At 54.6% G+C, this 27,368-nt stretch overlaps 1 protein-coding gene across 1 annotated transcript; it reads left to right on the forward strand.

Annotated features, from left to right (window-relative positions):
• Nucleotides 1-907: 907 nt before the first annotated feature.
• On the forward strand, nt 908-27,136 carry Espnl (espin-like). Its single transcript, NM_001033292.3, has 9 exons — nt 908-1,259; nt 2,312-2,502; nt 3,869-4,055; nt 6,309-6,491; nt 13,523-13,654; nt 19,342-19,456; nt 20,679-20,776; nt 21,374-21,568; nt 23,148-27,136. Exons 1-9 carry the CDS (start codon nt 966-968, stop codon nt 24,768-24,770), a joined length of 3,018 nt encoding a protein of 1,005 aa, NP_001028464.1. The 5' UTR covers nt 908-965; the 3' UTR covers nt 24,771-27,136.
• The last annotated feature ends 232 nt before the right edge of the window (nt 27,137-27,368 follow it).

Consider the following 27,368-nt stretch of genomic DNA (forward strand, 5'->3'; position numbering starts at 1 on the left):
GGGGAGGAGGTTTCTGATGTACCTTGTGAAATGACACTGCAGCCCCGGGGCTTGAAAGGGACTTCTGGTAGCCTGAGGTTGGTCTCTGATCAGCAGCTTCCTATAGCACCATGGTGACCCCACATTAGTCCTGACTTCCCCAGCCAAGGACCATGGATGGTCCAGACTCCCAAGAGTGCTGTGGCCAGAGGGGGCAATGTGGGCCTGTGAGGTCATCCCCTCAGCCTTACCTTAATCCAGCAGCCAAGGCAAGCTCCTCCAGTGTCGGTGCTGAGAACAGCCAAGGACTGGATTTCAGATACAAGCCAGCCAGGCACAGTTGCACACACCTTTAATTCCAGCAATGGGTGGATAGAGACGGGTGGATCACTGTTCTCTGTGAGTTCCAGACCACTACTTAGTGAGACCCTGTCTCAAGTAAACACACACACACACACACACACACAGAATGTGTATGTCTGTGTCTTGGGTGCCTTGGGTGATGGCATTTAGACTCTAAGGCTATCGCAGTGGGTCTCCTGGGTAGCCTGCTAGTCTATCACTGAAGTGTTTCCTGGGGCAGGTTTCTGAGCCTGAGCTGACTATAGCTGTGAGCACCGCTCGCTGGCTGGCTGGCTGGCTGGCAGGCTGGAGACCCATCCCAGGCCAGGAGCCCTGCTGAGGGGTGCTCTCACTTCACTCTGTAGATGGTAGGGCTCCAGCCGCTGAGTGGAATCTGCCAGCCTGACTTGCATACCCTTCCCCCAGGCCCGCACTCTTCATGCTTGGAAGGGCCAGGCACCCAGCCCGAGTTGCTTGGGCCAGGCTTTGAGGGCCAGTCTCCAGAGCCTGCCCCCCTCTTGCTGCCTCCCATCTGCCCCGGGAGCTGCTTATCAGGTAACCAGAGCCTTCAGCAGCGTCCACGCCTGAAACAGGAAGCCGTGCCGGGCCTGTACACAAGCCACTACTGAGAGTCAGACTTGAGGATGGAGGCGCAGCAGGCACTGGTGGCCTCCAAGGATGGGGATATGGCCACCTTGGAACGGCTATTTGAGGCTGGTGCCCTAAGACCAGACATCACTGATGATCTGGGGGCTGGCCTGGTGCATCATGCCACCCGGGCTGGTCACCTGGACTGTGTCAAGTTCCTGGTACAGAGAGCCAAGCTGCCAGGCAACCAGCAGGCACACAACGGGGCCACACCAGTGCACGATGCAGCAGCCACGGGCAACCTGGCAGAGCTGTGCTGGCTGGTCCGTGATGCGGGCTGCGGGCTGCAGGTAAGCTAGAACAGGACGGCTCTGTGCCTGTTTGTGAGGTGAGGTGAGTCCAGAAAGTCCGATCCCTAGAAGGCCCTGAGCTCTCAGTCAGAGATGTGTGCCTCTGCCTCTCCCAACCCATCCCTTCCCCCCTAAAAAACGCATAAAGCCCTTAAACACCAGCCACAACCTCAGATGTATCCAGCACTGGCACAGAAAAGTCACTGGGGTTTTTCCACACCTCCCTCAGCAAGGAGCACCCAGGGCTGCCAACGATGGCCTTGCCTGTGTTCAGGATCTCATCTCTGATCAGACCTGATCACCAGACCTGATCAAAGGGTCGAGGAGTGGATTTAAAAAGTGGCTTTGGGTACGCAGGATCTTGTACCCCTAGGGACACAGACTGTGGTAGTGAGAAGGCTCTCGAGTATGGCGACCATCTTGCTAGAACATTTCTATCAGAGCTACCAGCCTCCTACTTGCTTGCATGCCTAGACCTGCTTGGTACAGGCAAGGGACTTAGAGTTGTTAGCCGTGGCTGCCTTCTTGAGAGCTCGAAACAATCAACAGAGTTGGATAGAGATGGAGACACCTCCACGTGGCATAGAGCAGTGTGGTTCAGCCTCCACAGCATTGTTCACGGATCTATCCAATGACCCCGAGGGTAAAGGGCAGACAGACACTGAACTGTCTCTAGATTCACATTGGATCATAGCACCCTCAGGGAATGGCCAGGTCTACTGGATGCTTGACACCTTGAAGAGAAATGCCTTGGGGACCATCAGGGAGAGGGGAGAAGCCCAGAGGTCTAGAGGCTGGTGCCCTGGAACAGCCATGGTGGGAATCACTGTGCTATTAGAATTCTTTCTGAGCATGTGCAGAACGTACAGGGACTCAGCTGATGAGGATGGTAAGCAGCTGGGGTGGGGTGGGGTCCAGCTTCTTCCTCAGTCAGGGTGTTCCTTCAGTCTCAGTAGGGGGTGGAGGAACTGGAGAGGGACTGCAGACATTCTAGGGTCCTAGGGCTGCACTGGGACCTGCATAGACTCGGTGTCCTGCTTATGCCCCGGTAGGACCAAGATGCCTCAGGTGTCTCTCCGCTGCACCTGGCTGCCCGGTTTGGACACCCAGCCCTGGTGGAGTGGTTACTCCGTGAGGGCCATGCAGCCACACTGGAGACGCTGGAAGGGGCCTTACCACTGCACCACGCTGCTGTAAGTGGTGATCTGACCTGTCTGAAACTCCTGACAGCGGCCCACAGCAGGTGAGATCCCAGAACCTTACCCACAGGGACTGGCCACCGAAGGGGGGAGGGGCTTCACAGAGGGGAAGCACAGGAAGACATGCTGGTGGCCTTGGAGACAGACCCTGTGGTAACAGAGGCAGAGGATAAGCAGGGTCAGAAAGTATGGGTGCAAGTTCTGCGTGGGTCAGGGAGGGCCTATAACATAGGTGCAGCTTGTACAGGTTGAAGGGGGAGGAGCCTTCAAGAGTTGCATCCAAGGTGCTCAGGAAAAGCAACTGCCTTCAGCATGCTGACTGGGTTCATCTTCCACATTGGGGATCCCTTGACTGGACCAAGGCCTCATCAAAACCAAGGCCTTGTGCCGCACCCTCTAGGGTCTGTGGATAAGGGAAGACAAGCAAACAAGCAGTTTCCAATTTTATTTTCTTTCCTCCTTTGCTGTGTTCTGGTCTGAGCCCTATACAAAGCTCACCTTGCTAGAACAAGGTGGCCAGACGAGCTTTGAAAGGGAAGAAACTCAAACCCTTGCCCCCTGAGGAAATCATTCATCTCCCAGCCTCAGTTTCCCCTTCTGGCAGTTGAAGCTTGTAATTGCCTCTCCATGATGAAATAGAAGACCCCCTCTGGGGTGGATCCAAAGTCACTCAGTGAGTTGCAGGGTGTTTGTGGAAGCTGCCATTACTCTCCTGCCTCCCCTGCCTAGGTGGGTGGCACCCTGCTCATCAAGGGCCCCAGAGATGAGACAAGGCCAAGGCACAGTCAGAGACCTAGAAGACAAACATGTCTTGAGCCAGGAGCAATTAAGAGCCAAGGCTTACTGTTAAGGGAGGCCGTCTCCTCCTAGTCCCAGTGAGCACGGTTCTAGCACAAAGCGAAGACTCTGCTCACTGGATAGAGCTGTGTCTGGCAAGAGGTGCTCTGTGGCAGCAACAGACAGTACTAGTCATACAGAGGCAGAGGGGACCCTTAGGAGTGAGGGGCTGATTCTGTCTCTACAGAATTCTGCTGAGAATGCAGAATCAGTCAAGACTGTGACCCTCCTCCATCTAAAAGAACTGCTATGAGTAAGCTTGACCCAGGCAAGGAAAGAGTTAAAGACAGGTTGCAGCAGCCAAGTGCACAGAGCCCATTGAGGCAGCAGATGGCAAGAGTTAAGGAAACTCAGACAAGAAGGTCAGGTGGCAGGGGTCAAGGGCAAGTCTGTGTCACCGGAGGATGATGTCAGTTTGGGGTAGGACACTGGCCTTCCCTGCAGCTGGTCACTAGGAACTAAGGAGTCACCCAGGCCCAAGAGAAACCTGCAGAAAACTTCCAGATGCTGCCCCCGCTCATCCTCCCTGGGGCAGTTCTGGGCACAGGCCTCATGAGCCTCCCTCCATCACAGTGGTGTGAACCAGCGGACATGCAGTGGTGCCTCTCCACTCTACCTGGCCTGCCAAGAGGGCCACCTGCATCTGGCACAGTTCCTGGTGAAAGACTGCGGGGCCGACGTGCGCCTGAGAGCCCTGGATGGCATGAGCTCATTGCACGCTGCGGCTGCCCACGGCCACTACTCTCTAGTTGTCTGGCTGGTAAGTGGGCCTTGTGGGGAGCGGGGCATCCAGGAGGACCAGGTCCTAGGGCCAGCTAAGCCTGGAAGGGGGCTTTCAGGCACTGGGTTCACATACAGCACCTAGAGCATCAGGTGGAGCCCCATGCCTCTTCTGTGCCCACGGGACTCTAGGAGACACAAGGCAGCCCCAAGGGCACACAGGGCCCCTTCCTAGGAGTCTGGTGCTTCTCTGGGGCTCAGTGTTGATGATCTGTCACAGGTGCCAGCACTTGGTCTGAGCCACTCAGCCACATCCAAGCTCTCCTTCCCCAGAAACCTGGAACAGCCACTCACCTTTCCCAGGAAGGAAACCCCAAATTCCAGAGTAGCCAGAGTTGAATCTGAGTAGATCAGGGACTTCTCACCTTCCCAACAGAAAACCATCACCTCCAGAAATGGGCACTTCATGGGTTCATTAGAGACCACATAGAGTCCATGAGTCGGGGAGGACCCTGAGGAGAAAGAGGAGGAGGGGGGAGGGGCAGGAGGAGGTGGGGAGAAGGAGGAAGAGGGGGAAGAGGAGCAGGAGGAGAAAGGGGAGGGGGGAGGAGAGGGAGGAGGAGGAGAAGGAAGAAGAGAGGGAAGGGAGGAGGAGGGAGAGGAAGAGGAGGAGCTATGGTGGGTAGGAAGTAGCGTGGTGTGTATTGTGGATGGGGCAGGACTCAAGGCAATTTTCCAGAAGAGGATGCATCACACTCAAAGGTAGGAAAGCCTGGCCTCTGGACCTGGGATAGAGTGGTTAAGACAGAAAGGGCCCTAGGCGGACAGGGGCTCTATCAGGAGGATCCCGGGGAGCCATGGAGGACCCGAAGCCAAAACCTGCCTGCATGATAGAAAGTCACTCTGACTGTGAATGAGAAAGGGGCCCTCTCTCCTTGCTCCCCTTCAGCTCTCCCTTCAGCCTCCTCTCAGGGCCTTTGTGCATGCTGTGCCTTGCACGTTCCTGAGGTCCCTGGGCATCCCTGGAACTAGCACCTGACCAACACCACATCTGGCTGGCAGCATAGTTGTTTCCAGCCACCATCAGGAGGTCGGGTCCTGTCTGTCTGCTGGATTCCCTGTGCCTGGCATGAGGAGACACAAAAGGAGCGGTGCTCCCCTTACACCGGAGGATGTCCTCCCAGATGTCCCAGAGACTTTGTCGCTTGTCTTCAGCTTTCCTTGCAACACCTGCCCAGCCATTGGTGTCAATCGCGTGTGCTGCTCCAGTTCCCACTGCAGAAAGCCTTGGCTCTGGCCTGCCCATTTCCCCAACGCCTTTTGTCCTTGGAGCTCTGCCTATGGCCTTGCTTGCAAATCTAACTCCGTCACTCTAGACTCTGGGCATCACCTGTGCTGTGTCCCAGGTCTGAGCCTTACGCTGGCTGTCCTGCCACCTGGATGTGTGAGCCGGTGGGATGTGGTTGGAGAAGTGACCACAGTGGTAGCGTGTAGCAGGGCACAGGTGATTTATCCACAGAGACCCCTGTGTCAAGGTGGGCACACTCTGCTCTGAGGAAGAAGTGGCCACAGGGCCACAGGACCAGAAAGGCCATTCTAGGTGGGCTAATGTCCAAAGTTCCCCTGTCTGTCGATTGGGTCACCAATCATACAGTAGACCCCACAGAACAGAGTCAAAGGCAATCCTGGTGTCCACATTTCATGAGGTAAGCCCATGGGAGCGTGGGCATGGCTTTTGGCTGGACATCCTGAGAGGACCCCAAGCTGTGTGCTATGGAGCAGATCCCATTATGCCCTCACGGGGCAGATGAGACCAGAGATGAAGGCAGGCCTCAAAGCACTCTAGTGTTGACCAACAGGACAGACCCCCGGCTATGTTAGCAGCTCTGGACCAGAGCTAGGGGGGATGGTGTCATGGCACCCAGGCCTCTGGCAGCACCCACCGAGGAGTTGAGACACCCAAGGGCGGCCTGTGCCAGAATCCTCTCCATCTCTCCTATTGCTGAGTCTCCACGTGGTGTTCCTCTCTTGCTGTGGCATTTGGCTTGTGGGCTTCCAGTGTTCAAGTCCTGTCCTCACATAATGTGCCCTAGCCTGGGATGCCACCGAGATCACAGGGCATGTGAGATGAGCCAGCTCTGTCCTAAGGCTTCCTGGGGATATCCCCACTGCCCACTGAGGATCACAGCCGGGAAGCCCATTTCTGCTCTGAGTGCTCCAGTCTCTCCTCCCTGAGAAGCTACCCCAGGTCCACCCTCAGCTAACATCCTGTCTTCCTTGGTTCTCTCACCAGGTGACATTCACAGACATCGGCCTGACAGCACGGGATAATGAAGGAGCCACTGCCCTGCACTTTGCAGCTCGGGGGGGCCACACACCTATTCTCGACCGGCTCCTGCTCATGGGTGCCCCCATCATGAGAGACTCTTGGGGAGGGACTCCCCTGCATGATGCAGCCGAGAATGGACACATGGAGGTACACTGCAGTAGGGGAGGGGCTGGGACTGGGAGCTGGCACTGCGTCGGTGTGCCACTGAGTCCTCCCAGAAGACCTCTGAAACAGATGCCAGTACTACCCTTCTATAGAGAGCGAAAGTGGGCACAGCAGACAGCACATCCTTAGGTCATGAGCTATGGGGGAAGCTATTGGCTCAGAAAACTCCCTGTCTCCTGCTCCAGGCTAGCTTAGTGTGGTTGAAGGCTGTATGGGCTAACCTGGTCCAGGTGGCCCAGTTTCTAGGAATGAATCCCCAGAACTCAGGACATGCAAGGATGAAAATGTCACAGAGGAGGAAGTGCCAAGCTCTGAGGGCCACAACTGCTGGTGTCCTGTCTGGGTCTGGTCCCACGAAGGTTCCTTCTTCCCTACCCTTCCTGCCCTGTGAAACTTGAACTCCACCCCTACCCCTCCTACTTGCTTCCTGGATTCCTTATGAGTTTCTGATTTTTGCCAAGGTTGCCCTGCAAGTCTCCAGGCAGACTCGACTCATCTATGAGGATCGTCACTTGAGACACCGCAAGTGTCCCAGCATGGGTCAGAATTTGGGCAGCTGTACCTAGCAGGATCCCCAAATATTCAGGGATGCCAAACAAGAGAACTCTACACAGTGCCACCACAGGCTCACTAAAGGCCACCCTGGACAGTCCATGGCAGCTACCCATGGGCCTTTCTCTATCTCCCCTACCTTCCAGGCAGAGGCTGCCTCTCACCTGGCTCCGCTCTCTCAAGGGCCCTGCACAGCTCACTCCAGCTCTGTCCCCAGGTTAGGCCGGAGGAGTCAGGAGCCTGCCAGAGCCCCTGGGACCCCTCTCTGTCCCATCTGGTGAGGATAAAACATCCTGGGTGGAATGACAGATGCCAATGAGCTGGAAGAGGGGAGTCACTCCCGCCCCACCCGTGGGAGTCTACTGGGCCCTAGGCCAGGTACCCTTCTGAGCTCTGCCCCCGGGGCATCAGGCCCCAAGCACACCCCAGCTCCTTTTTAGGGAGAGATGTGCAGGGCAGTGGAGTTCAGGGCTTTTCCTAAGCAGTCAGATACTTTCCCATATAACACTGTGCAGAAGCCCATGAAGCAAATAAAGAGTAGCCAGTTCCTCTGGAAGGAGTCCTCAGAGGAATTTACCCTCCCTTAAGTCTTACAGAACCCAGGACTCGCAAGAGTGCATGTCCTTAGCAGCTCACAGCTGGGCTCCTGCCTTCCTGCCCCCTGGCATATGAGAGCAGACCAAGAGCTGGGGTGGCACCAGGCACACTTATGTTCATACACACGCCAGCAAGACACTCATATACATAGAAATAAGTCTAATGCGTCTGCTCCAGGCTCCAGGCTCCAGGCTTTCCTCGAGTCACGGCTTAGCTGCATCCTTGTTTTCACGGCTGTTCAGCAAGTACTTCCTGTTTCCAATTTCAAACCTTCTCTGTCCCACGGCAGGTACAATGGGTCAAGGTCAGGCTTCATAAGACGCAGGCCCATGCAGCCTGTAGCGTTGGCCTGAGCCGTGGTTCTCCAACTTAGCTTAACAGCAAAAGAACTTCAAAAATGTGCCAGCAGCTCTCTCCAAACCCAATTCTGGTTTTAACTGGTCCTGGGTGGGCTCTGAGGAAGACTATCGTAGATTCCCAGGGTGGGGGGTGGAGGGTGGAGGGTGGGGAGACTAATTTGTGTTAGATGGGAAGACTGTGTGTGAACTGTATCAGTAAACCAGTCTATAAAAAGCCACAAAGAGGAGACTCCTGAAGAAGAGGCACACATGGGAAGAATCGGACTGGGTAAGACTGGCATGGGAGGGTGGGGCTGGAAAGAAGGTAGGGTGCTTCCAGCAAGCCTTTTGGGGGAGAGAACTCACGGGCAGGAGGCCATAAATATGGTGTAGGGAGGCCATCAAAGGCTGTTTTAGGACATGAGGACAGATGACTTTGAGGCTGTTTAAAGGAGGGCACTCTGGTAGGACAGGCAATGATGAAGACAGGACAGCTGTGCAGCTGCCTCAGGCCAGATGTGTGACTGGCTATAACTAATGGTTAGCTCTTGTCTTAGACAGGGTTTCTATTCCTGCACAAACATCATGACCAAGAAGCCAGTTGGGGAGGAAAGGGTTTATTCGGCTTACACTTCCATACTGCTGTTCATCACCAAAGAAGTCAGGACTGGAACTCAAGCAGGGCAGGGAGCAGGAGCTGATGCAGAGGCCATGGAGGGATGTTCTTTACTGGCTTGCCTCCCCTGGCTTGCTCAGCCTGCTCTCTTATAGAACCCAAGACTACCAGCCCAGAGATCCCACCCACAAGGGGCCTTTCCCCCTTGATCACTAATTGAGAAAAATGCCTTACAGTTGGGTCTCATGGAGGCATTTCCTCCATCAACTGAAGCTCCTTTCTCTGTGATAACTCCAGCTGTGTCAAGTTGACACAAAACTAGCCAGTACAGCTCTCTACCCTACTAACTGCAGAGAGAAAGCCCAGGAATGCCCACTAATGCCCTACCCTGTGGAGGTTCAGCCATCTGCTGCGTCTCGTGCCTGTGGTGCATGTCCAACCTTCCCTCGCTCACAGTTAGTCTCTCAACAGACGCAGAGCTAGACATATTTATCAGTGTCTGTGGGTTCTGTGTGGTGATCCCTCTGTAGGGTCCCAGACTCGGGGCTGGCTCAGCTGGTTACGGTGATTGGGGTTCTCGTGACAGGAACGGGAAAGTTAGCTCTGCCAGAACAGCCCCGCTCAGTGAAGAACACATTTGCAGGGGTGAATCTCTTCAGGGCTCAGAGCTCAACATGCAGGTGTGAAAACCCAGTCTGTGATCATCTGAGCAAAGGCTTCAATATGCCTCACTGCCTCAGGTAGACCTCGAGCGCACAAGTGCTCAGCTGACCCAAGAGGATTGTGAGAAAGGTTCCCGTTCTAGGGAAGGCTCCACGGAATACAGGGAGGGGACTGGCATTTTGTTTCATCTCAGCTCTAAAACTGAGGCCTGTGACAGCAATTGCTGGGCCTGATGTTGGAGCTTCATTGGTCTGACACTTTTTATTTTATTTTATTTTGCCTCTTGGTTTTGATGCTACACTTGTTCTCAGCTAAAAGGCTGAAAAATGATGCTGACTTTGTTTTTAAGAGCCTTGTGTAGCCTAAAACTCACTGTGTAGCAGAGAATGACCTTGGACTTCCAACCCTCCTGCTTCTGTCCCCTGCGTCTGAGATCTTGGGCATGCACTGCCATACCTGGTTTAGGTGACTGAATCCAGAGCTTCCCGTATGGTAGACAAGGACTCGACCAACTGAGCTACATCACCAACTACAACAGCCTGACTTTCTGACTGTTAAATTTGCCATGATTTGGCATACAGGTAAATTAAGCTGTTACCTGTCACCTGGCCATGGTGGTACATACTTATAATCCCAGCACCTGGGAACCAGAAATGAGAGAATCACAAGTTGGGGGCCATCATCAGAGTGATACCCTGTCTCAAAAAGGAAAAGCAAAACAAACACCCAAAGAACAACAACACACCTTTTATGTAATCTTGACACAACTATGAAGTGAGCCTGTGGCAAAGATTTCTATTTAGCTTATTAATTAATGAGAAGTCCACAATTCCCAGTGACCCTGTGTGCACAGACAGGAAATGTTGAGGGTCTTCACAGCTGGGCAGAGATGCGGGACGATGGCCACTCACTGACCACCCCCTTCTTGTGGGCAGGAGTCCCGTGCAGGACATCAGAGCTGGGGGTCCCACATAAAGCCCATTAGGACACCTGGGGCTTCACCCTTCTCTCTGCCTTTCTCAGCTGCATCTGACTCAGCCATCTGGCCCTCCTGGTTTCCAGTGCAGGATTTTAATTATTTAGAAGCGATGTGTACGGGTCGATACTATCGCACATAGTGTTGTGTTAGAGGAGTGACTGAGCTATTAGGAAGAGCTGGGAACAGAAGGCTCAGGGTGTCTTGGGGCTGAGGATTCAGGAGGGTTACTCTCAGCGACCCAGAGCCCCTGCTTGTCCAGGGGGCAGCCGTGGAGCAGGCGGATGGTGGCTATGCGGTCTTCATCATGACCTTGGAAAAAATTCTTAGCTCCCCCATTCCCCTTCTGCAAACCTGAAGTAGCTGAGGCTCCCACAGTGATAGGGCTGGAGTGGGGTACACATGGCACTCATGGGACTTGTGTGCTCCCTGCTTCCAGCTGAGACTTGGGCCTCCAGCTGGGGACACTGTGGCATCATCAGATAGAGGGTGGACACCAGCGAGAGAAGCTGGGAGGGAGAGAGAGGGAGGGAGGGAGGGAGGGAGGGAGAGAGAGAGAGAGAGAGAGAGAGAGAGAGAGAGAGAGAGAGAGAGAGAGAGATTGAGAACGAGCGCGAGCAGGTCTTAGGGGACTTGGGGAAGGCCATCTTCAACAGTTCTGCTTCTACAGCTTTAGAAAACCTTCAGTCTTTCTCTGTTTAAATGAAACGAACCCACAAGTCTCCATCTTCTCTCCACCCCCTGCAGATCAAGCTCCCACGTGGAATTTCTGTCCTGCAGTTCGGTGCATCTGTTGGAGACTCCTTCAGTGTGGCTTTGTGGCTGGGAACCATCGGTTCTTTTTTGTGTGCTTGCCTCCAAATGTCTTTACATCCTCTTCAGTAGTGAGGGCTGCCTTTGCCAGAAATAAACTGGTAGCTGGGAGCCAGCTATGGTGTGGTGTGGTGAGATGCACACCTGCCACCCCAGCATTTGGGAGGTGGAGGCAGGAGGATCAGGGGCTCAGACAAAGTTGAAGTCAGCCAGGGCTAATTTAGGAGACCCTGTCTGGAAGAAGAAAAGGAAACCTTGAATTTCTAACTTTTTTTTTTTTTTTGTATGTAGTTTAAAATGATCATCTGCTGCTTCCTAGCCTTCGTCTATTAGAAGGCCAGGGGCCTGCGTTCTGAAATCTTCCTCTCCCCCGCCCCCCGCCCCCGCTTGCACTTTCTGCAGTCTGTCTACTGTGAGGGCACAGGAGGCAGGTAGGCCTCTGTTTATACCTCCAGGGATTTCTTTGCTGGAACGCCTGGATTTGTGCTCTGGCGTCTGCCATCTGTTCATAAGGACCTCAGCCGTTATCTCTGCTCCACACTGTTTCTCCTCTTCTTCTGGGATTCATATTATACATGTGTTTGACTTTACTCTCCAGTGTTCGAGTTCACTCACGGAGACTGCACAACGTAAGAGGAGGGAAAGCTTGTTCTGGTTCTCAGCTTCAGAGTTTCTGGTCCACGGTCACCCTTTCTCGGTGCTGTGGGCCTGTGGCCACACAGAACATCATGATGGGAACACATGGGATGGAGCTTAGCTCTGTGTACCTCACCTCTGAGAAAGAGAATGAACAGGGATTAGGGTCCCAGTATCCCTCTAGAGTACACCCCACTGGCCCAGTATCCTTCTAGTAGGCCCAGCCTCCTCAAACCTCACTGTATCTCAATGATGCCACAGACTAGAAACTAAGGCAGACCCCTGTTTTGTTTGTTTCCTTTTTGGGTCTCTCAGCAATGTCTCAGTTACATTGTTTAAAGTTATGTTTTGAATGTAGCTTATTAGCCAAGAGGTTTCCTTGGGGCAGTATCATGCATCTATAGCTTCGGGACCTCTGCTCACTCCAGTCAGCCCCACTTGCTCTGGTCTATCCTGCTCAGTCCCTGCTCACTCCTTCCCAAAGATTTACTTATTATATATAAGTACACTGTTGCTGTCTTCAGACACACCAGAAGAGGGTATCAGATCTCATTACTGGTAGTTGAGAGCCACCATGTGGTTTCAGGGATTTGAACTCAGGACCTTTGGAAGAGCAGTCAGTGCTCTTACCCACTGAGCCATCTCGCCAGCCCTGCCCCCATATCACTTTTATTTTCTATGATACCATGTTTAAATTTTCACACTTGGGTTTTATTTCTTTGAAAGTCAGGATCATGGTGGTTTTTCTGGACCTGTGTGTTGGGGTCAACCAGTTCTCCTGTTCCCATGCATCCTTTGTTTCTATTGAGTGTGTGCTGGACAGTATAATTGGAGAATGGTCTATAGTTGTAACTGGAGTGGTTTCTTATCTCCTGTACCAGGCAAGTAGGAGAGCTACAAGCCTGGGTCTGTTTTAATCTTCATTCCAGGCTAGAGGTTCCTCCAGCTTAAAGCATGAGGCAGTCAGCTGGCTCATAGTTGACCTTAGCCTACAACAGAGGGTTGTCAATTAGAGCTCCTTATTCATTTCCTGGTGTCCTTGGTCCCTCATTCTTTTGGCTACTGGGGGAACAGCCCTGCTTGTCAGCACCTTTGTAGGATAGGGTGAAACTGAGTGTAAGGTGAGACCTTCCTCTGGCCTCCTTCATCTCCTGGTCTTAACAGAGTTAGCTCTCACTTCTTTACCCTCTCAAAAGGTATATAGTGTGTATCGTCCTTTGGTTGCTCCACTTGGCCTTTCTCTTCCCTGCAGTAGAGCCATGTGCTCACCTCTTGTCTTCTGCTCTGACCTCCTCAGATGTCCAGGCTTGCACCCTTGTCATCTCTTGCCAGCCACCTCTGCTCGCTGATCCCAGCACCCAGAAGTCCTTCATACTGGCAGACTCCTCCTCCCCCCAACCCCTACCCTGGCTGCCACCCAGTCCAGGCTGAGCCTTCTCTGTCTAGGACTACCGGGGACCAAACTTGATGCTTTGTCCCTTTCTTCTACGTGTCATCTGCTCTGCAGACCTTGTGACCTCCCCTCCGGGTCACCATACCCTCTCCTGCTACACCAGGAGTCTCCCACAGCTTACCCAGCATAGCTGCCTCATGCCTATGTCTCAGCTAGACTTTGCTTAAGCCATGAGCTCTGCAGGAGCTGGCCCACCCACCTGAGAAAGATGTCTCAGTCGCATGGAAGGAGTCTATGAGGGAAAGAACTGAGTGGGTTCTTCCAAGGCAGGCTGCTGAATGACCAAGCCTGTGGTCAGGGAAGTGGCCTGAATGTCCCCATTGATACCCAGTGAGCCATGTGTGTCATTGAATATTCCTCTCTCTATAGTGCTGCCAGACTCTGCTCTCCCACCACGTAGACCCCTTCCTGCGGGATGAAGATGGGTATACAGCGATAGACCTGGCAGAGTACCATGGACACCAGGATTGTGCCCAGTTCCTGCGGGAAATGTCTCGGCCGGTAAAGCCTCGGGGTCCCTGTCTATCCTGGGGGACTGGGAAGGTGGGCCTGCAACTGGTTACAACACTCATTTAACACGTCTCTCGCCTCCAACACTTGCCAGGAGCAAAGGTCTTGGAAGGACCCAGTCAGTCACTTGGTCAGCCAGAGGAAGCAGAAGCCAGGGCAGGGCAGTTCCTGAGGCGGGGACAGGCTGTGCTAGGGGCTGAGCCAGGACTGGACAAATCATGCCTGTTGTGTGGACCATAGAAATGGTTTGTCTGTGTTGTGGGGATGCTATTTCCGGCTAAGGAGGCTCAAGGTTGGAAGCAAGACCCCACGCTGTCTGAGATAACCAGGCCACCCGTCATTCTCCGGTGACAGCAGGGTCATTTTACTCCATGTGTGACTCTCAGAGCTGGGATCCTCAAGTATCCACACTGGTTCCTGTGCCCAACACAGGACAGAATCCAACAGGGATTTGCCCGATTGAACAGATAAGAGAATCCACAGAGAAGTGAACAGGCAGCCAGAGGGAGAAGATAGGGGAGTGGGGTAGGTTGGAAGGTATTCCTCCTGGATGAAGTTCAGTCAGTGACTTGGACCAAACTCTTCTCAGTGTACCCTCACTCCAACCCCTCTCTGCCCATCCATCCCAGTGTTCTCAGTGACAATAGTGAATTTCATCAGTGGTACCACCCCTTCAGGAAGGTGGCTCACCATGTTCAGGTGAGGGCACTGAGGTCCAGGAGGGAAGGGTCCCTGGCACTCACTAGGGGCATTCCGTATTTCTCCTCCCATGGGGATGTCCCCTCAGAATGGCAGGAACCAATGAAAGCAGAGCCCTCATTGTCTCCTTGGTACTCACACAGTCATAACCAAATTTTACTGCTTGAAACCCACAGCAAGCCTGACACAGCCTAGTGCAGTTTATGTGGGCCACAAAGACTCGTGTGGGGCTCCTCCTGGGGTGGAAGTCTCAGAACCTAGGATTCAACTGTTTTGAAAATGGACTGGCAGGGACTGAGGCAACAGGTGACATGGCTGATTTCTGAAAAACGCCAGGCTCCTGTCCTCACGGAGATCTTCCCTGTCCTGGGTTGCTGCAGAGATCAGGAGGTGGGAAGGGTGGCTGCTCTCTTGTGCCCATGGCTTGAACACATACTCCCTCGGACCAGGTCCCACCTACCTTCCAGAAGTCCCAGACTAAACCCTACCCCAGGCATGATATGACTTCCAAGGTTAGAGCTCTCTGTGCAAGCAAGTTCTTGATCTTCCATCCCCATAGCCTGGCACAGCCAGCCAGCCCTCCTGGACCTTAGCCCACCTCAGGGAGAGGGTCTCTGCATGCTCCCTTTCCCCCAGCCCATCTTGCCTTTTGGGATTGATTCTGGTCCTAGCTGTGCCTTTGAAGTTACATAGGACTCAAGGCAGCATCTCACCATTGTGCCTGGGGACGGCAGTACCTGGCACTCCCAAGTCTGCACGATAACTCTTCGATAGCCTAACACAGCCCATCCACTTCCTGTACCCCAATATCTTCCTTCCTGCTCATATGGGGGCCACCCTCTCAGGCTCCTCAAGCCTGACCCTGGGCCTCGTGTGGGCTCAGTGGTGTATATCCCTAGAATCATTCAGAACTTCACATTTAGGGATAGAGCTTGGTGGCCATAGTGTCATCTTGATGTCATATGGTGACAACTAGGGGGGGGCTGACCCCACCACTGCTCGAGTTGTCCTCTGGGCCTCCTACCTCATGAGGAAGGACAGGCTGTCAGCTGCAGGCCGGCGGCAGGGGGAGAGCACCTGATGTAATATTGATGGAAATGCAATATGCAGAGGTCGTCTGCACTGGCGCTCTCCTGTGGGCCAGAGGAGATGGTGAAACCCATTATTCCCCGGACACCACTGTCCTGAGCTGCTCCCAGGGGACTTGTGGGACTAGGAGAGGCAGCTTGAGTGTTAGGCCGTCAGTATCAAGAGCTATCACCTGATGGGTGCACCTTCAGTGAGCATTTATATCAAGGGTCTTTGGGACCTTGGCACACCCTCCGCTGAGTGTGGGGTCTGCATGGAGCCCTGGGGAAATTCAGGCCATGCTTCTTCCTGGATCTCAGTGTCCCTCTGCACAATAAGAGGCTGGGCCTCCTTTCCTAGGTGGAACAGAAGGCTGTTGAGGCAGTAGCCTGCTGCCCACCCATCTCTCGGTTAGTTGATAGCCTGATTCCCTGGTGTCAGTGGGAATCTGAAGGCTGTTGCATGGATGTTAGCCATTCATAGAAGGGCTGGATGCTATCTGTGCAGGCCTCCAATCCCAGGGAATGCAGCCCTTATCCCTGGTTGCTGGGTTACCCTGCTTGCCTACCTTGCACTCACTCTCACCAGTGTGATGCTGGATCCTCTTAGGCACATGGCACCAGCCTCGACTTCCTCATCCTCAAAGTGGGTCTGAAGACCTCGTTTGGGGGCAGAAGCAATGTTCTTCTCCTGCCCTGTCGCGATGGCCTTAGCTTAGTCCCCTTCTTCTGGCTGCAGAGGTACCTAGAGCCCCTTCATAGATGTAGGGAAACTGGAGCTAGAGAGGGCTGGGGACTTCCTTAGACAGAGTCTTGTCTCAGGGCAGAGTAGCGGTGACTGCCCACAGTAATGGAATCTCAGCTGTGGTGAATGGTGTCCAGCTCCGTCTGAGGTCATGATTTTCTCAGCCCGGGTGGCATTACAGGCTTGTAACCCAGCTCGCCACAGCTGCCCTCCATGATTAATGCATGGCAGGCTCAGCAATGCTCAAATCTCACCAAAAACAAGGAAAGAGATGGCGGGCAATGAAGCTGGAGGGACTGCCACCTTCAGAACAGCTGTCCCAGGCAGGATATGCACAGCCATTCGGACTCAAGGGTGGAGTCGGGCACCTTGCCCCCTCCTATAGCAAGGATTCCCTCATGGTCTGTGGCTAAGACTGAGAGGCAAGGATGCGGGGCTCCTACTTCCTGGGGGGCCACCACAGTCAGGTTTCCTCCTGCCCATGGTCAGAGGGGTCAGCACTAGTGGTTTCCTGCATAGATCCAATCAGATATTTCCCACAATGCCTCACCCGTAACAACCCGCATGCAGCCATGACATGGGGTTCTCTTTCTTGTTCAGTGGTGAAGAGGGCTTCAGGGCCCAGTTAGCACGGGGTTCTGAGGTCTGCAAGCTGTTGTTGGGCTGCTCTGTGGCTAGACCAACATCCTACCTCTTCTTTCCTGCTAGCCTGAGGAGGCTGCTACCAGCGACCCCCTAAGCCCCACAATCTTTCTTGGGTGAGGTGGGCCCATTCTCTTGCCAATAGATTAAATGGCAGGGAGGGAGCTGAGGCTCCCAGGTGAGGGTCCCACCCCAGTGGCTAAGCTGATGGCCCAGATGGCTGCCATGTTCTCAGTGGGCTTGTGTTTCTGCCAAGGAGCCCTGAACGTGGGGCAGCTCTACATCAGAGCAAGCAGATTACTCCTGTCCTGTGAGGTCATTCCCTTAAAGGTCAGACTCAGCATTTGTTGAGATTGTCAGGCCCCCCACCCCCACCCCGGAGCTTCTGCTGCCCCTCCCCCAGCCACGTGTTGCAGCTGTGCGCCCTTGGAAGCCTCTGGTTGCCCACTGCGTGCTGTGACAGGCACTGCAAGTTGGGCTCCTCTGGGTAACCTTAGGTGCTCCACCTCCCAGAGGTCCGCCCTTAGCCCTCTACTATGGGGTGTAAGGCTCCGTGGTAAGGGATCCTGTACCCGGCCCCAGCCTGATGGCCACCTGACACCTGGACCTTCAAATATTAATGCGATACCTCCCACTCCGGGGGCGCAGCTTCTTCGGGCCCCCGAGAGCTGGAACTGGGACAAGCACGGCTCCCTGTGCTAGGCTGCCCAGCGCCCGCCTCTAAGAGCCTCCCATGCTGAAGCAGGCAGATGTTCCAGCCCCGCAGCCCCACGTGTGGGGTCCCGGGTTCTGCAGACTCACAAGATAAATGAGGTGCACAAGGGGGCATTTGGGATCCGTGCTGCTGTCTTTTCCCTGTGACCTGGTGAGCTGAGGGTGCTGGGTGGGACGGGACTGAAGGGCAGGACAGATCCACCTTGGCCATGAGTGAGGAATGCCCCAAAGGAGCCAAGGATTGTCCTGGGCAGTGCAGGATGCTGCACCATGGGGTACAGGCTGAAGGTCATCTCTGCTGATGTGGGAAAAACTTTGAAAGCAAAAACAACAGAGTAATAATCCGAGCCACAGCAGGTTCCCGACACAGATCCTGGCTGTGGGTTTACATGTTCTGAGTTAGGGCAGGCTCAAGCCAGAGCCTCTTCCCTGCTCGGGATGTGGGGGCAGAGAGGGGGGGGTCGTCTCACCAGCACCATCTTAGGAGCCTGACAGTTATGTTGGCTTCCTCTGCCCCCTGGAGGGAGGTGTTGAGGTCTAGGCATGGCTGTGGGGTGGATACTCAGAGGGATGCTATGTGTGTCCCGTTAACTGCAGCCAGGATCTGGGCTTCTGCATGCCAGAGGGCATCGATATAATGCATGCCCTCAAAACTCAGGTGTCTCCGTCCTAGACAGGGTCAAGGAGCTTTCCACATCTGCTCTCAGCCAAAAGGTGCCAAACCCAGCTTAGAGGACTTGGGAGGATATGGAGAAGGAGGATATGGGGGAGGAGGATATGGAGCAGGAGGATATGGGGGAGGTGAGCCAACACCTCACATCTCTTCTTCCTAGCCAGAACAAGTAGGAATGAAGATCCCCTACTTCCCTGGGTCAGGTCTCATAGCTGAGACTGATCAGGGCTACCCTGGGCAGCACATTCAGGTGAATGGCTCACCCACTGGTCCAGTAGAGGTGGCCAAGAATGGTTGGCTGCCCAACCTAAACATGGAGGGGTTGCTTCTCCCGTCTTCATTGGTACTGTTTTGGTGGGGCTTGGACACTGAATACAGGTCATGACTTGCACCTTTGCCTGAGGTATGTGGTCCCAGCTACTCGGCAATATGGGCTAAGAAGAATTTCAAGTATCCTATCTTGCCTCTCTTCCCAACCAGCATATCTGTCCTCTCAGGGGCTGGGCAAGCTAACCAATGGTGCAGTAGTACAATCTTTGGGGAAGACCAAACTCCCTGAGACAGCTCCTCAGCCTTGGGAACATAAGGGGTCTTGCTCAGGCTCCCTGGGCCCTGTGTGGCCTGTGCTCAGGCACTGACATCCTCATTTGATGACTTCCTTATGGGGACCTGCCACTCTCCTCCACCTCCTTACTGGATCTCACCGAATCCCCTACCCCAAGTTACCCTCAGGCCCATGTCAAGTAGAGAGCCAGGTGAGTCCCAGGAGGAGTGAAGCTCTGTTGCAGGGAGACATGTGTGTGCTTGTGCATACATGATCCCATCTGTGTGGGGCTGAGAGAGGTGAGCATAGCTAACCCAGCATCTAGTCCTGGAGGAAGGCTGGAGCTAGCTGACCCTAAACTTGGCTCTGAAATGGGTGGATGATACAGACGGTTAGAAAACCCAGCCACCCGGCATGGGTGGGCAGGAAGACCCAAGAGGGGCAGGGTCCTAGGGCTCCCTCTTCCACACTTCTCTCCCTACCCTCTGAGTTGCACATGCTCCAGGAGACCATCCATGCTTGCCCGGCAGAGCTGGGACAGACCCAAGTCCACACTCACCGGAGTCTCCACCAACCAGATTTGCCCATCCCCAGGTGCGGGTCCTGATGACACCCCCACCCCCACCATTTCCACCTCCTCCACTGCTGGCTGCAAAACTCTCCCTGGAAGAGGAAAGAAGAGGGGACTCGGGACTCAAAAGCCCCTCATGTGAGTGCTTGGTCTGGGCAAGGTGTGGAGGGCGGCAGAACCCAACTGCGAAGAACTTCTCAGAGGAGCTAGGCTCAGGCAACTGAGCATTCAGAGCCCCCCTTTTCTCAGAACTCCTCCCAGGCTACTTTCTGCAGTCTCCAAAGTTGACATTTTCTATCTTGGAGACCGTGATGACAGTAACCTGAAATAAAAGGAAGTGATTTTAGTAGGACCCAGGCCAGAGAACTCAGCAGGCCAATGAGCATCCTTGAGCATCAGGACATGGAGCGGGCCACACTTAGAGGACTGTGACCAACCGTTACCAAAATGCCATAAGATGCCATGTAGCTATTAGCAGGCATCATATACAACAAGGTTTCATCTTGACCAATGAACAAGTTACAGTGACATGCTCATATGTCTGCCTATGTAGGCAAGTGTGTCTGTGTTATCTTTATGTCTGTATGTGTCTATGTCTGAGTATATGCCTTTATGTGAATGTGCGAGTATGTTTCCATGTATGTCTGTGTATGTACACATAAATGTCTAGCGTGTCTGTGTGAGCATGTATATGCCAACCTGTTTGTGTTTCTGTGTGTGAGCGTGTATGTGTCTTTGTCTACCTGTGTTTTTCTGTGTGTGTGAGCATATATGTGTCTGTGTCTACCTGTGTGTGTGTGTGATTCTGGTGTGTGAGCATGCATTTGTCTGTATTTACTTATGTATATGCATGTGCCTGTGTGAATCTACATGTGTGCCTGTGTGAATCTATCTGTGAGTGAATATGTCTGTGAATGGGTCTGTGTGCCTGACTAGGGTGTGACAAAGCTCAGGGTCATGGCACTAGTGTGTGTTTATAGCACATAGGGAATGGATTAGGAAGAGGACAGGCTTTGGGCTCTGACAGGGCTGGTGTAGGTCCCTGAACCTTCAGGTCTTATGGGCTCCCAGCTCTGCCCAGGCTGTAGAGAAGTTGGGAGGTGTTATGGTAGGCAGAATCAAATAACATACTTTTCCTAGTGGCCAAGTTGGGGCAGGCCCTCTTGAGGCTTCTATGCGAGTCCTAGTTGTACCATTTTGCCTCTGACCCCAGAGGGTAGAGCTGAAGGGTCTTAGGCTCCAAGCCTAGTGTTCCTGGAAGAGTAGGGCTGGCCTGCATCCAGGAGCTCCAGGTGTGGCATCTCTGCTCTCCTGTACCCCTGCCCGCTGATGCCCCTCTGACTCCAGCTGTCTTCAGCAGCTGCAACTCTCAGCCCAGTCTGGCCTGCTCAGCCTGTCCCAAGGGAACCGATGGCCTGCACGGCCCCTCTGAGGGTCACCACCCCAGATGCTCTTCAGGTGAGTATCTTCCATTCACTCCCCATCAGCCCACTTGAAGGCTAGTGCACCCCATGTTCTCTCAGCCCAAACAGCTCTGACCACCCCAAGTTTTCAGATGACAATCTCAGGGCAGCAGGAACCAGGCCCCATCACAGGAAATGCAGAGCCTTTCTCTGTCATCTCAGAGACCTGCCCTCTGGGCTCAGGGTTGAAAGCTGCTGTCCCAAGAGACAACCAGACAGCTGCAGGAAGGTTCTGGAGTCTGCTCCTCCGGAGAAAGCTGTGCCCGCCCACCCCCACTTTTCCAGTCCCACCTTTCCCTGGGTCTCAGAGGACTCTGAGAATCACCAAGTGATCCTGGTCCTCTCAGAGCACACAGTTCAACAAAGTCTTACACTAGAGAACTGGTGGGCAGGCTTTGTCTGCAAGGCTGGTTTTACCCTCTTTAGTGGTTTCTGTATGACACGCCCTAAGCAACCTCATCCAGTCGGCATAGGGCCATACCCCACTCAGGACCTCACCTTAATTAGGCTAGGGACAGGAGGGTTTAGGAATCACACACTGCTCAATCTTAGGTCCCCTTAGGGAGGGCATGTCACCTGCCTGTCTCTACAGGGGCCTGAGGTGGAAGCCCGGGACTCCCGTGCTGGCCTAGCCACTCTGCAGCTGGATGGCTTGCCTGCGGGAGATCTTGACATGCTGGTGCCCACACAGGACGAGCGTGGCCGGCCCATCCCTGAGTGGAAGCGGCAGGTGATGGTGCGGAAGCTACAGGCTCGCCTGGGTGCAGACCATCCTCCAGAAGACCAGGTGTCGATGGGAGCGGGAGGGGAGGAGCCAGAGGAGGATCAGCAGGCCAGAGGGAGGGGCGGGACGTTAAGGAGGAGGGCACGGCTCCAGACAGCGGGTGGGGGCTGATCAGAGGGAGATGGGTTGGGGATTGGGGCGTAGGGTGGGGGAGCGAGTAGAGTAGGATGGAGGGGTGGTGTGGGATAGGCAGGTGGAAGATGGGAGAGATGGAGGTGAGGAGTGGGTTGAGGAGGTGGGATCATGGCCACTGAGTAAGTGCCTCGAAGGAGTGGGAGGTGCCAGTAGGATGCTCCAGCCCATATCTGGAACCCAAACTAGATGTCCTCTTCTTGGTTACTGTGTGGTCCCAGCTTCCTCTTTGGCCATACATAAGATCGCAGGGCTCCAAGCAAGGCATTTATGGCTTCAGAGGGGGTAGGTCCATGGTTTCTGTCACCTACTAGATTGGGCCAGCCTTACTGTCCTGGTGCTTAGATTGTTGCAGAGATACCAATGGGAAAGTATAACCCAATGAGGGCAGGTGGGAACGAACCCGTGGCGAAGGGCAAAGCAGTATGAAGTGGGGGCTTCAGGGGGTGCTCAAGAGAGGCTCCTCTCTGGGCAGGTGAACTTGAACTGGAGCTAGAAGAACATGAGGAGGAATCCATGGGAGTTTGGATCTAGGGTATTTTCCTCTCTAGGCAGAAGGGAAAGCAGGTGCAAAGGTCCTGAGGTATGGTGGTGAGCAGCCCCCAGGGCTGATCAACTGAGACGGGACTGCTGAGTGGGGGAGGGGCATGCCGAGGGGAGAGCAGGCATCTAGAAAGCATCTGTGACTGAACAGAGAAGGGACCATGATTGTCCCAGCCATTCACAGGACTTCTGGGTGCTGTCCCGGCAAGTAGAACTAGAATCTTGCCCTAAAGAAGTGTGGGTTGTACTGCAGCCAGGTTTAGAGCTGAACTATGGGCAAAAGTTTTAAAACCAAAGTAGGATCATTCCATTATATCAGTCACATCTTTCCCAGGTGTTGAGGGCTCCTCCAACAAAAGGGTCTACACAGCACAGCACAGCACAGCACAGCACAGCACAGCACAGCACAGCATGGGGGAGGGGGCTGGGGGAGTAGTGGGAGTAGGAGGGACAGCACTCTAGGAAGTCCCTTGGAGGCCAAGGATAGGCTCAAGGTTCCCCAGAGACAAGAGGCTCTGGGCTATGGATAAGAGTTTCTGCGGGGTTTGGAGTGATGGCTTGTACAGAGCCTCTGTGTTGGCCCCTTGCAGATAGACACTGCCTAGAACAGTAATGTCCATCCCCAGGCTGGTGAGGAGGCAGGCAGGGCTGCTCAGGGTTAAGTGGAGTGCCCAAGTATGTTGGCAGTCAGCAGCACCAACAAGTGTTAAAAGACCATGGGGAGCAAGCAGTACCCATCTTTGCCAGCCTCCCACTCTGGACTGGATTGGCCAGCCGCCAGCTTCACACTGTAAAGCCAGGGGGAGGACCAGCTGGTGTCCAGGGTCTAGGCTTTAGGGAACCAGGCAGAGCACTAGTGAGTATGAGCTGTGATGGGTGGCTGCTGACCCAGCCTTCCTGTGTCCAGGACCAGAGTCAGAGGCAGGACTCAGGGCCCACCGCTGCAGAACAGGCAACTTGGAGATATTCACAGACGCACCAGGCCATCCTGGGCCCCTTTGGAGAGCTGCTGACGGAGGATGATCTTGTATACCTGGAGAAGCAGATCAACGACCTGCAGCTCCGGCGACGCTGCCAGGAGTATGAGAGTGAGTTGGGCCGGCTGGCAGCCCAGCTGCAGGCCCTCCTGCCCGAGCCCCTGGTCAGCATCACCGTCAACAGCCACTTTCTGCCCCGGGCTCCCGGCCTGGAAGACGAGGAAGCTCCAGTCCTGGCGACTGAACTCGAAGCCTCCGAGGAGCCGGGGAAGGCCGAGCCCAGAGGGCAGCCGCTGCCCTTCTGGTGCAGCCACATCGGTCGCCTGGTGCGCAGCATGTCCCTGCTGCTGAAGGGTATGAACGGGCTGGCACAGGGTGAGGAGAAACCACCCTCACCGGTCCCGCAGGACCTAGGCAAGGAGACCATTGCCGGCCCCTCCCGGAGCGAGGCCCAGCGCGAGATCCAAGAGTGCGGAGTGTCAGTTCGGACATTGCGGGGGAACTTCGAGTTTGCCCCTGATCTGCCCTGCGCCTTGAACTCGGGTCCCTGTGAGCTGGGGGTGCGGCCTGGCCAGTGTCTGAGAGGTTGCTGGTCGGCGCCGCCACAGCCCCGAGGCGACGCGATGGGTGGGGAGCCCGGGCCAGGCGACACAGAGGAGGCCAGCGACTCGGGCATCAGCTGCGAAGAGGCCCCGTCAGAGGCCGGCGCGGGTCCAGGGCTGGACCTGGCCAGCTTGCGCAAGGAGCGCATCGTCATGCTCTTCCTCGGCCATTGGAAGAAGTCAGCCTACACGCCCGCGCTCCGGACGGCAGCCTGCAGGACCCTGGAGGCTCAGCGTGCACGATCCAGGGGCCCAGAGGCCGCGGGTAGCCCCCGGCCGTCCTCCCCGCAGCCCAGCGATGGCCCTCGGCTTGGCCACCTGTGGCAGCAGCGTGGCATCATCACCCACCTGCTGGGCACCTGGAAAGCCATCATGGCGCACGTGCCCGCCCGGCAGCTGCGGAGGCTGAGCCGCAGGGAGCGTGGGCCCCTGTCTCCGGAGCAGTTCTTGCCGCACGTGGACGGGGCCCCCGTGCCCTACAACAGCCTCTCGCTGGACCTCTTCATGCTTGGCTACTTCCAGCTCCTGGAGTGCGACCTGCCAGCCGAGGAGCGCAAGATGCGCCACCTGCTGTGCTTCGAGGTTTTCGAGCATCTGGGCGCACACGGCTGGGAGGCTGTGCGAGCCTTCCATAAGGCAGTGACCGACGAGGTGGCCGCGGGTCGCCGCGCCTGGACCGACGGCTTTGAGGACATCAAAGCCCGCTTCTTCGGCTCCAGCCAGGGTCCCCCCTGGGACGTGGAGCCAGGTCGCAAGCTGGGCCTGACACCACTCGGGTCCTTGCCCCATGCTTCCCTTCCTGGCAGCGGCCCTGAACCTGCGGTGCCGCCGAGGCTGGGGTCTGATTCCCAGGGGAGCAGCTTCAACAGCGGAGACATCTGTGGCTACATCGACCGCAGCTTCGCATTCTGGAAGGAGAAAGAGGCTGAGATGTTTAACTTTGGAGAATGACTGTTCACCTGGTGCGATAGGACGCTGGGGGGGGGGGGGAGAGGTTTGGGGTTCCTTTGTTCATTCTTTGTGCTCCCCGGGGGTCAGGTGAAGTGGGCTGACTTCTGTCTGTCTTCATAGAGATCAGAGGTCTCTTAGGCCTTGGTGCCCATCTCTTCTGAGCAGTGACTGGGATCAAATCCTTCTCACTTGTGAGCACAGCCCTCAGACCCTCAAGTGGTCGTATGGGTCTGAGGGTCCTGCAGCCAAGGAGCTGGTTCTGTTTCCAGCTGTCACATGGGTGTCAGTTTTAATGGCTCAGGTGGTCTCAGCTACACGGCCACCTTCTCTACACCTCCCTTTGGGCCTCAGCTCTGGGCCTGCCTCTATTGTTTGTTTGTTTGTTTGTTTTCTGGCAACTTCCTATCTCTAAAACCAGAGGGAGCTGTGTCTAGAGTGACCAATCTCCCTGACAGGAGAGCTTCTGAGACCCCAAAGCCTCAAGGCAGACAAGTGGCCCTGCCCCGATTCTCCTGCTGGTCAGCATAGCTGCTATGGTATGAATGCTAGCAGCATCTCTTCTCTGGCACTGCCTGGACCCTGAAGGAAAGCTCTCTGTTAGGCCTTTGTCTTCCAGCTGACTAACCCTTCCAAGACCCTCAGATGGAGGCCGTGGCTGGGCCACAGGAGGTCCCTAAGAGCAAGGATACCAAGAGGTGAGGAACCCTTTGAATAGAAAGGTTGGTATCCTCTGGAGGGAAACTGGCCTTCAGAAGCTGGGAACAGCTTACAGCAAGGGGCAAACATAGCAGGGGTGTTCATGTGGACATCTGGGTGTCACCTTCCCACTTGGGCACAGAGAAAGGAGTTAAACACCTTGGGGATTCCAGGTACCATAGAGAGCCACAGGAGCCAGGTGCTAGAGAGGGATCCCTCCCCACCCCCAGATTGCTGACTGTAAGATAGAGCTTGTTTGATTCCCGCTTCTGGTGACAGACAGAAGGATGAGTCACCACCCACCTTATGGGGGCCAGGAGAACTGGCCTGGAATCCATGGAGGACTTTGGGGTAGTGACTTTTTGAGGAGAATACAACTGGCATGGGACAGGGATCTGCAGTCAAGTCTCTTAGGGGCAAAGCCATGCACAGTGGGGACAGGCCATCTCCAAGAGTCTCCTACAGTGTCCCCGCATTACCACTAGGGGGAGCAGGGAGTCCTAACCTTGGGCTCTGGGATGACAGTAGAAAGGCAGTCTATACAGACTCAAGACTATGTAAGGGTCCCATAGACGGGGACCTCCAGGGAGATAAAGTTGGCACAGGGCATGGGTTTTGGTGCTGGGGGAGCCACAAAGGGCAGTGGTACAGGTCCTGGCTCCAAGTTGCCTCCAGCCTGGGCCCACCTGGGACCTGCTCTGAGATGGTGGGGTGAATCCTCCTTTTCTGCCTTTGGCTTCCTCTGCCTTTAGAGTCTCATCAGAAGCTGAAGCTGGATATATGTTTGCTAAATAAAATTGCCACCACAATACCCACACACCAGCAAAAGCAAGTGCCCCCTCCCAGCCCCGGCCCTCTGGTGTAAGCTGCACCTTTTAAAGATGGTGGCACATTTTAGTTTGGTGAATTCACACTTGGAGTCTATTCTGGGGGAAATAACTGCATAGCTGATCCTCTTCATCACAGCACCCAAAATGGAAAGTGACCCGAAAGCCCGTGAATAGGAGCTGTGCCTGGTGTCACCTCCAGCCTTGGGAAGGAAGGTATCGCCATGTCCAGATGAAATTTAAACCTGTGTTCTCAAACCAATCTCCTCAAAGCTCATGATTCACCATCAAGTGATCAAAACAGTGACTTGGGCTCCTCCCGCGTCACGCCCAGACTCATGGTTGACAGTCTGTAAGGGATATTGTTATTTGCTGCTGGAGAGTTCTTCTTTATACTTTTCAAACCCGTGTGTGTGATTTTTTTTTTTTCCAAATCACCCTAGGCCTATTTTAAAGGTGCAGCCCTTGGAAGAAATCTGTCATTTTGAGATCCTAGTTGAAAGGGCAACAGAAACCCCATTTGTCTCCATTTAAGGACCAGGCCTGATTCCGAAAAGAAGGCCATAAGCGCCAGCTCCAGGAACAGCCTAAGGATACGCACAAAATGGGGAAATATCTCAGAATGAGCCACCTGTGCTGGGCAGCCCTATCTCATCCTATGGTTAAACATGACATAGAAATGCAGACCTCTAATCACCTGTGACCCACTAGCACTCACAAAGGAAATTTTAGATTACCCTACCTTTTAAAGTAACCTACCTTTATCTAGGGTAACCATTTCAAAAAATGGTTGGCCCCCCGCATGCTGGTTGTTTCTGCAGAATAAACACTCTTTGTTTTTGCATACTCTCTGAGGCTGGGGTCTTCCTTCAGCAATTTTCAGACCCTTATACTAGTGTTGTGTCTCCTGCCTGGTCTGTCATCTGATGATGCACCGAGCCTCTAGTGCCCGCATGGTCTGCTGGGGACCTGCTCACTTGGCACAGCCAGCACTCTCTGTGACAGAGCCTGTGTCACCATTCCTGTCCTTCACTCCCTCTAGACAGAGCAGGGAGGCACTGACCCTGCAAATGGG

This window comes from Mus musculus, chromosome 1 (assembly GCF_000001635.26).
Source record: "Mus musculus strain C57BL/6J chromosome 1, GRCm38.p6 C57BL/6J".
Taxonomy (NCBI): Eukaryota; Metazoa; Chordata; class Mammalia; order Rodentia; family Muridae; genus Mus; species Mus musculus.

Bases quoted from the DNA above. Each gene is read 5' to 3' on its own strand.
- Espnl (NM_001033292.3), top strand. From the start codon at position 966: ATGGAGGCGCAGCAGGCACTGGTGGCCTCCAAGGATGGGGATATGGCC. The intron at 1,260-2,311 runs GTAAGCTAGAAC...ATGCCCCGGTAG, and splicing joins ATGCGGGCTGCGGGCTGCAG to GACCAAGATGCCTCAGGTGT. The intron at 6,492-13,522 runs GTACACTGCAGT...CTCTCTCTATAG, and splicing joins CCGAGAATGGACACATGGAG to TGCTGCCAGACTCTGCTCTC.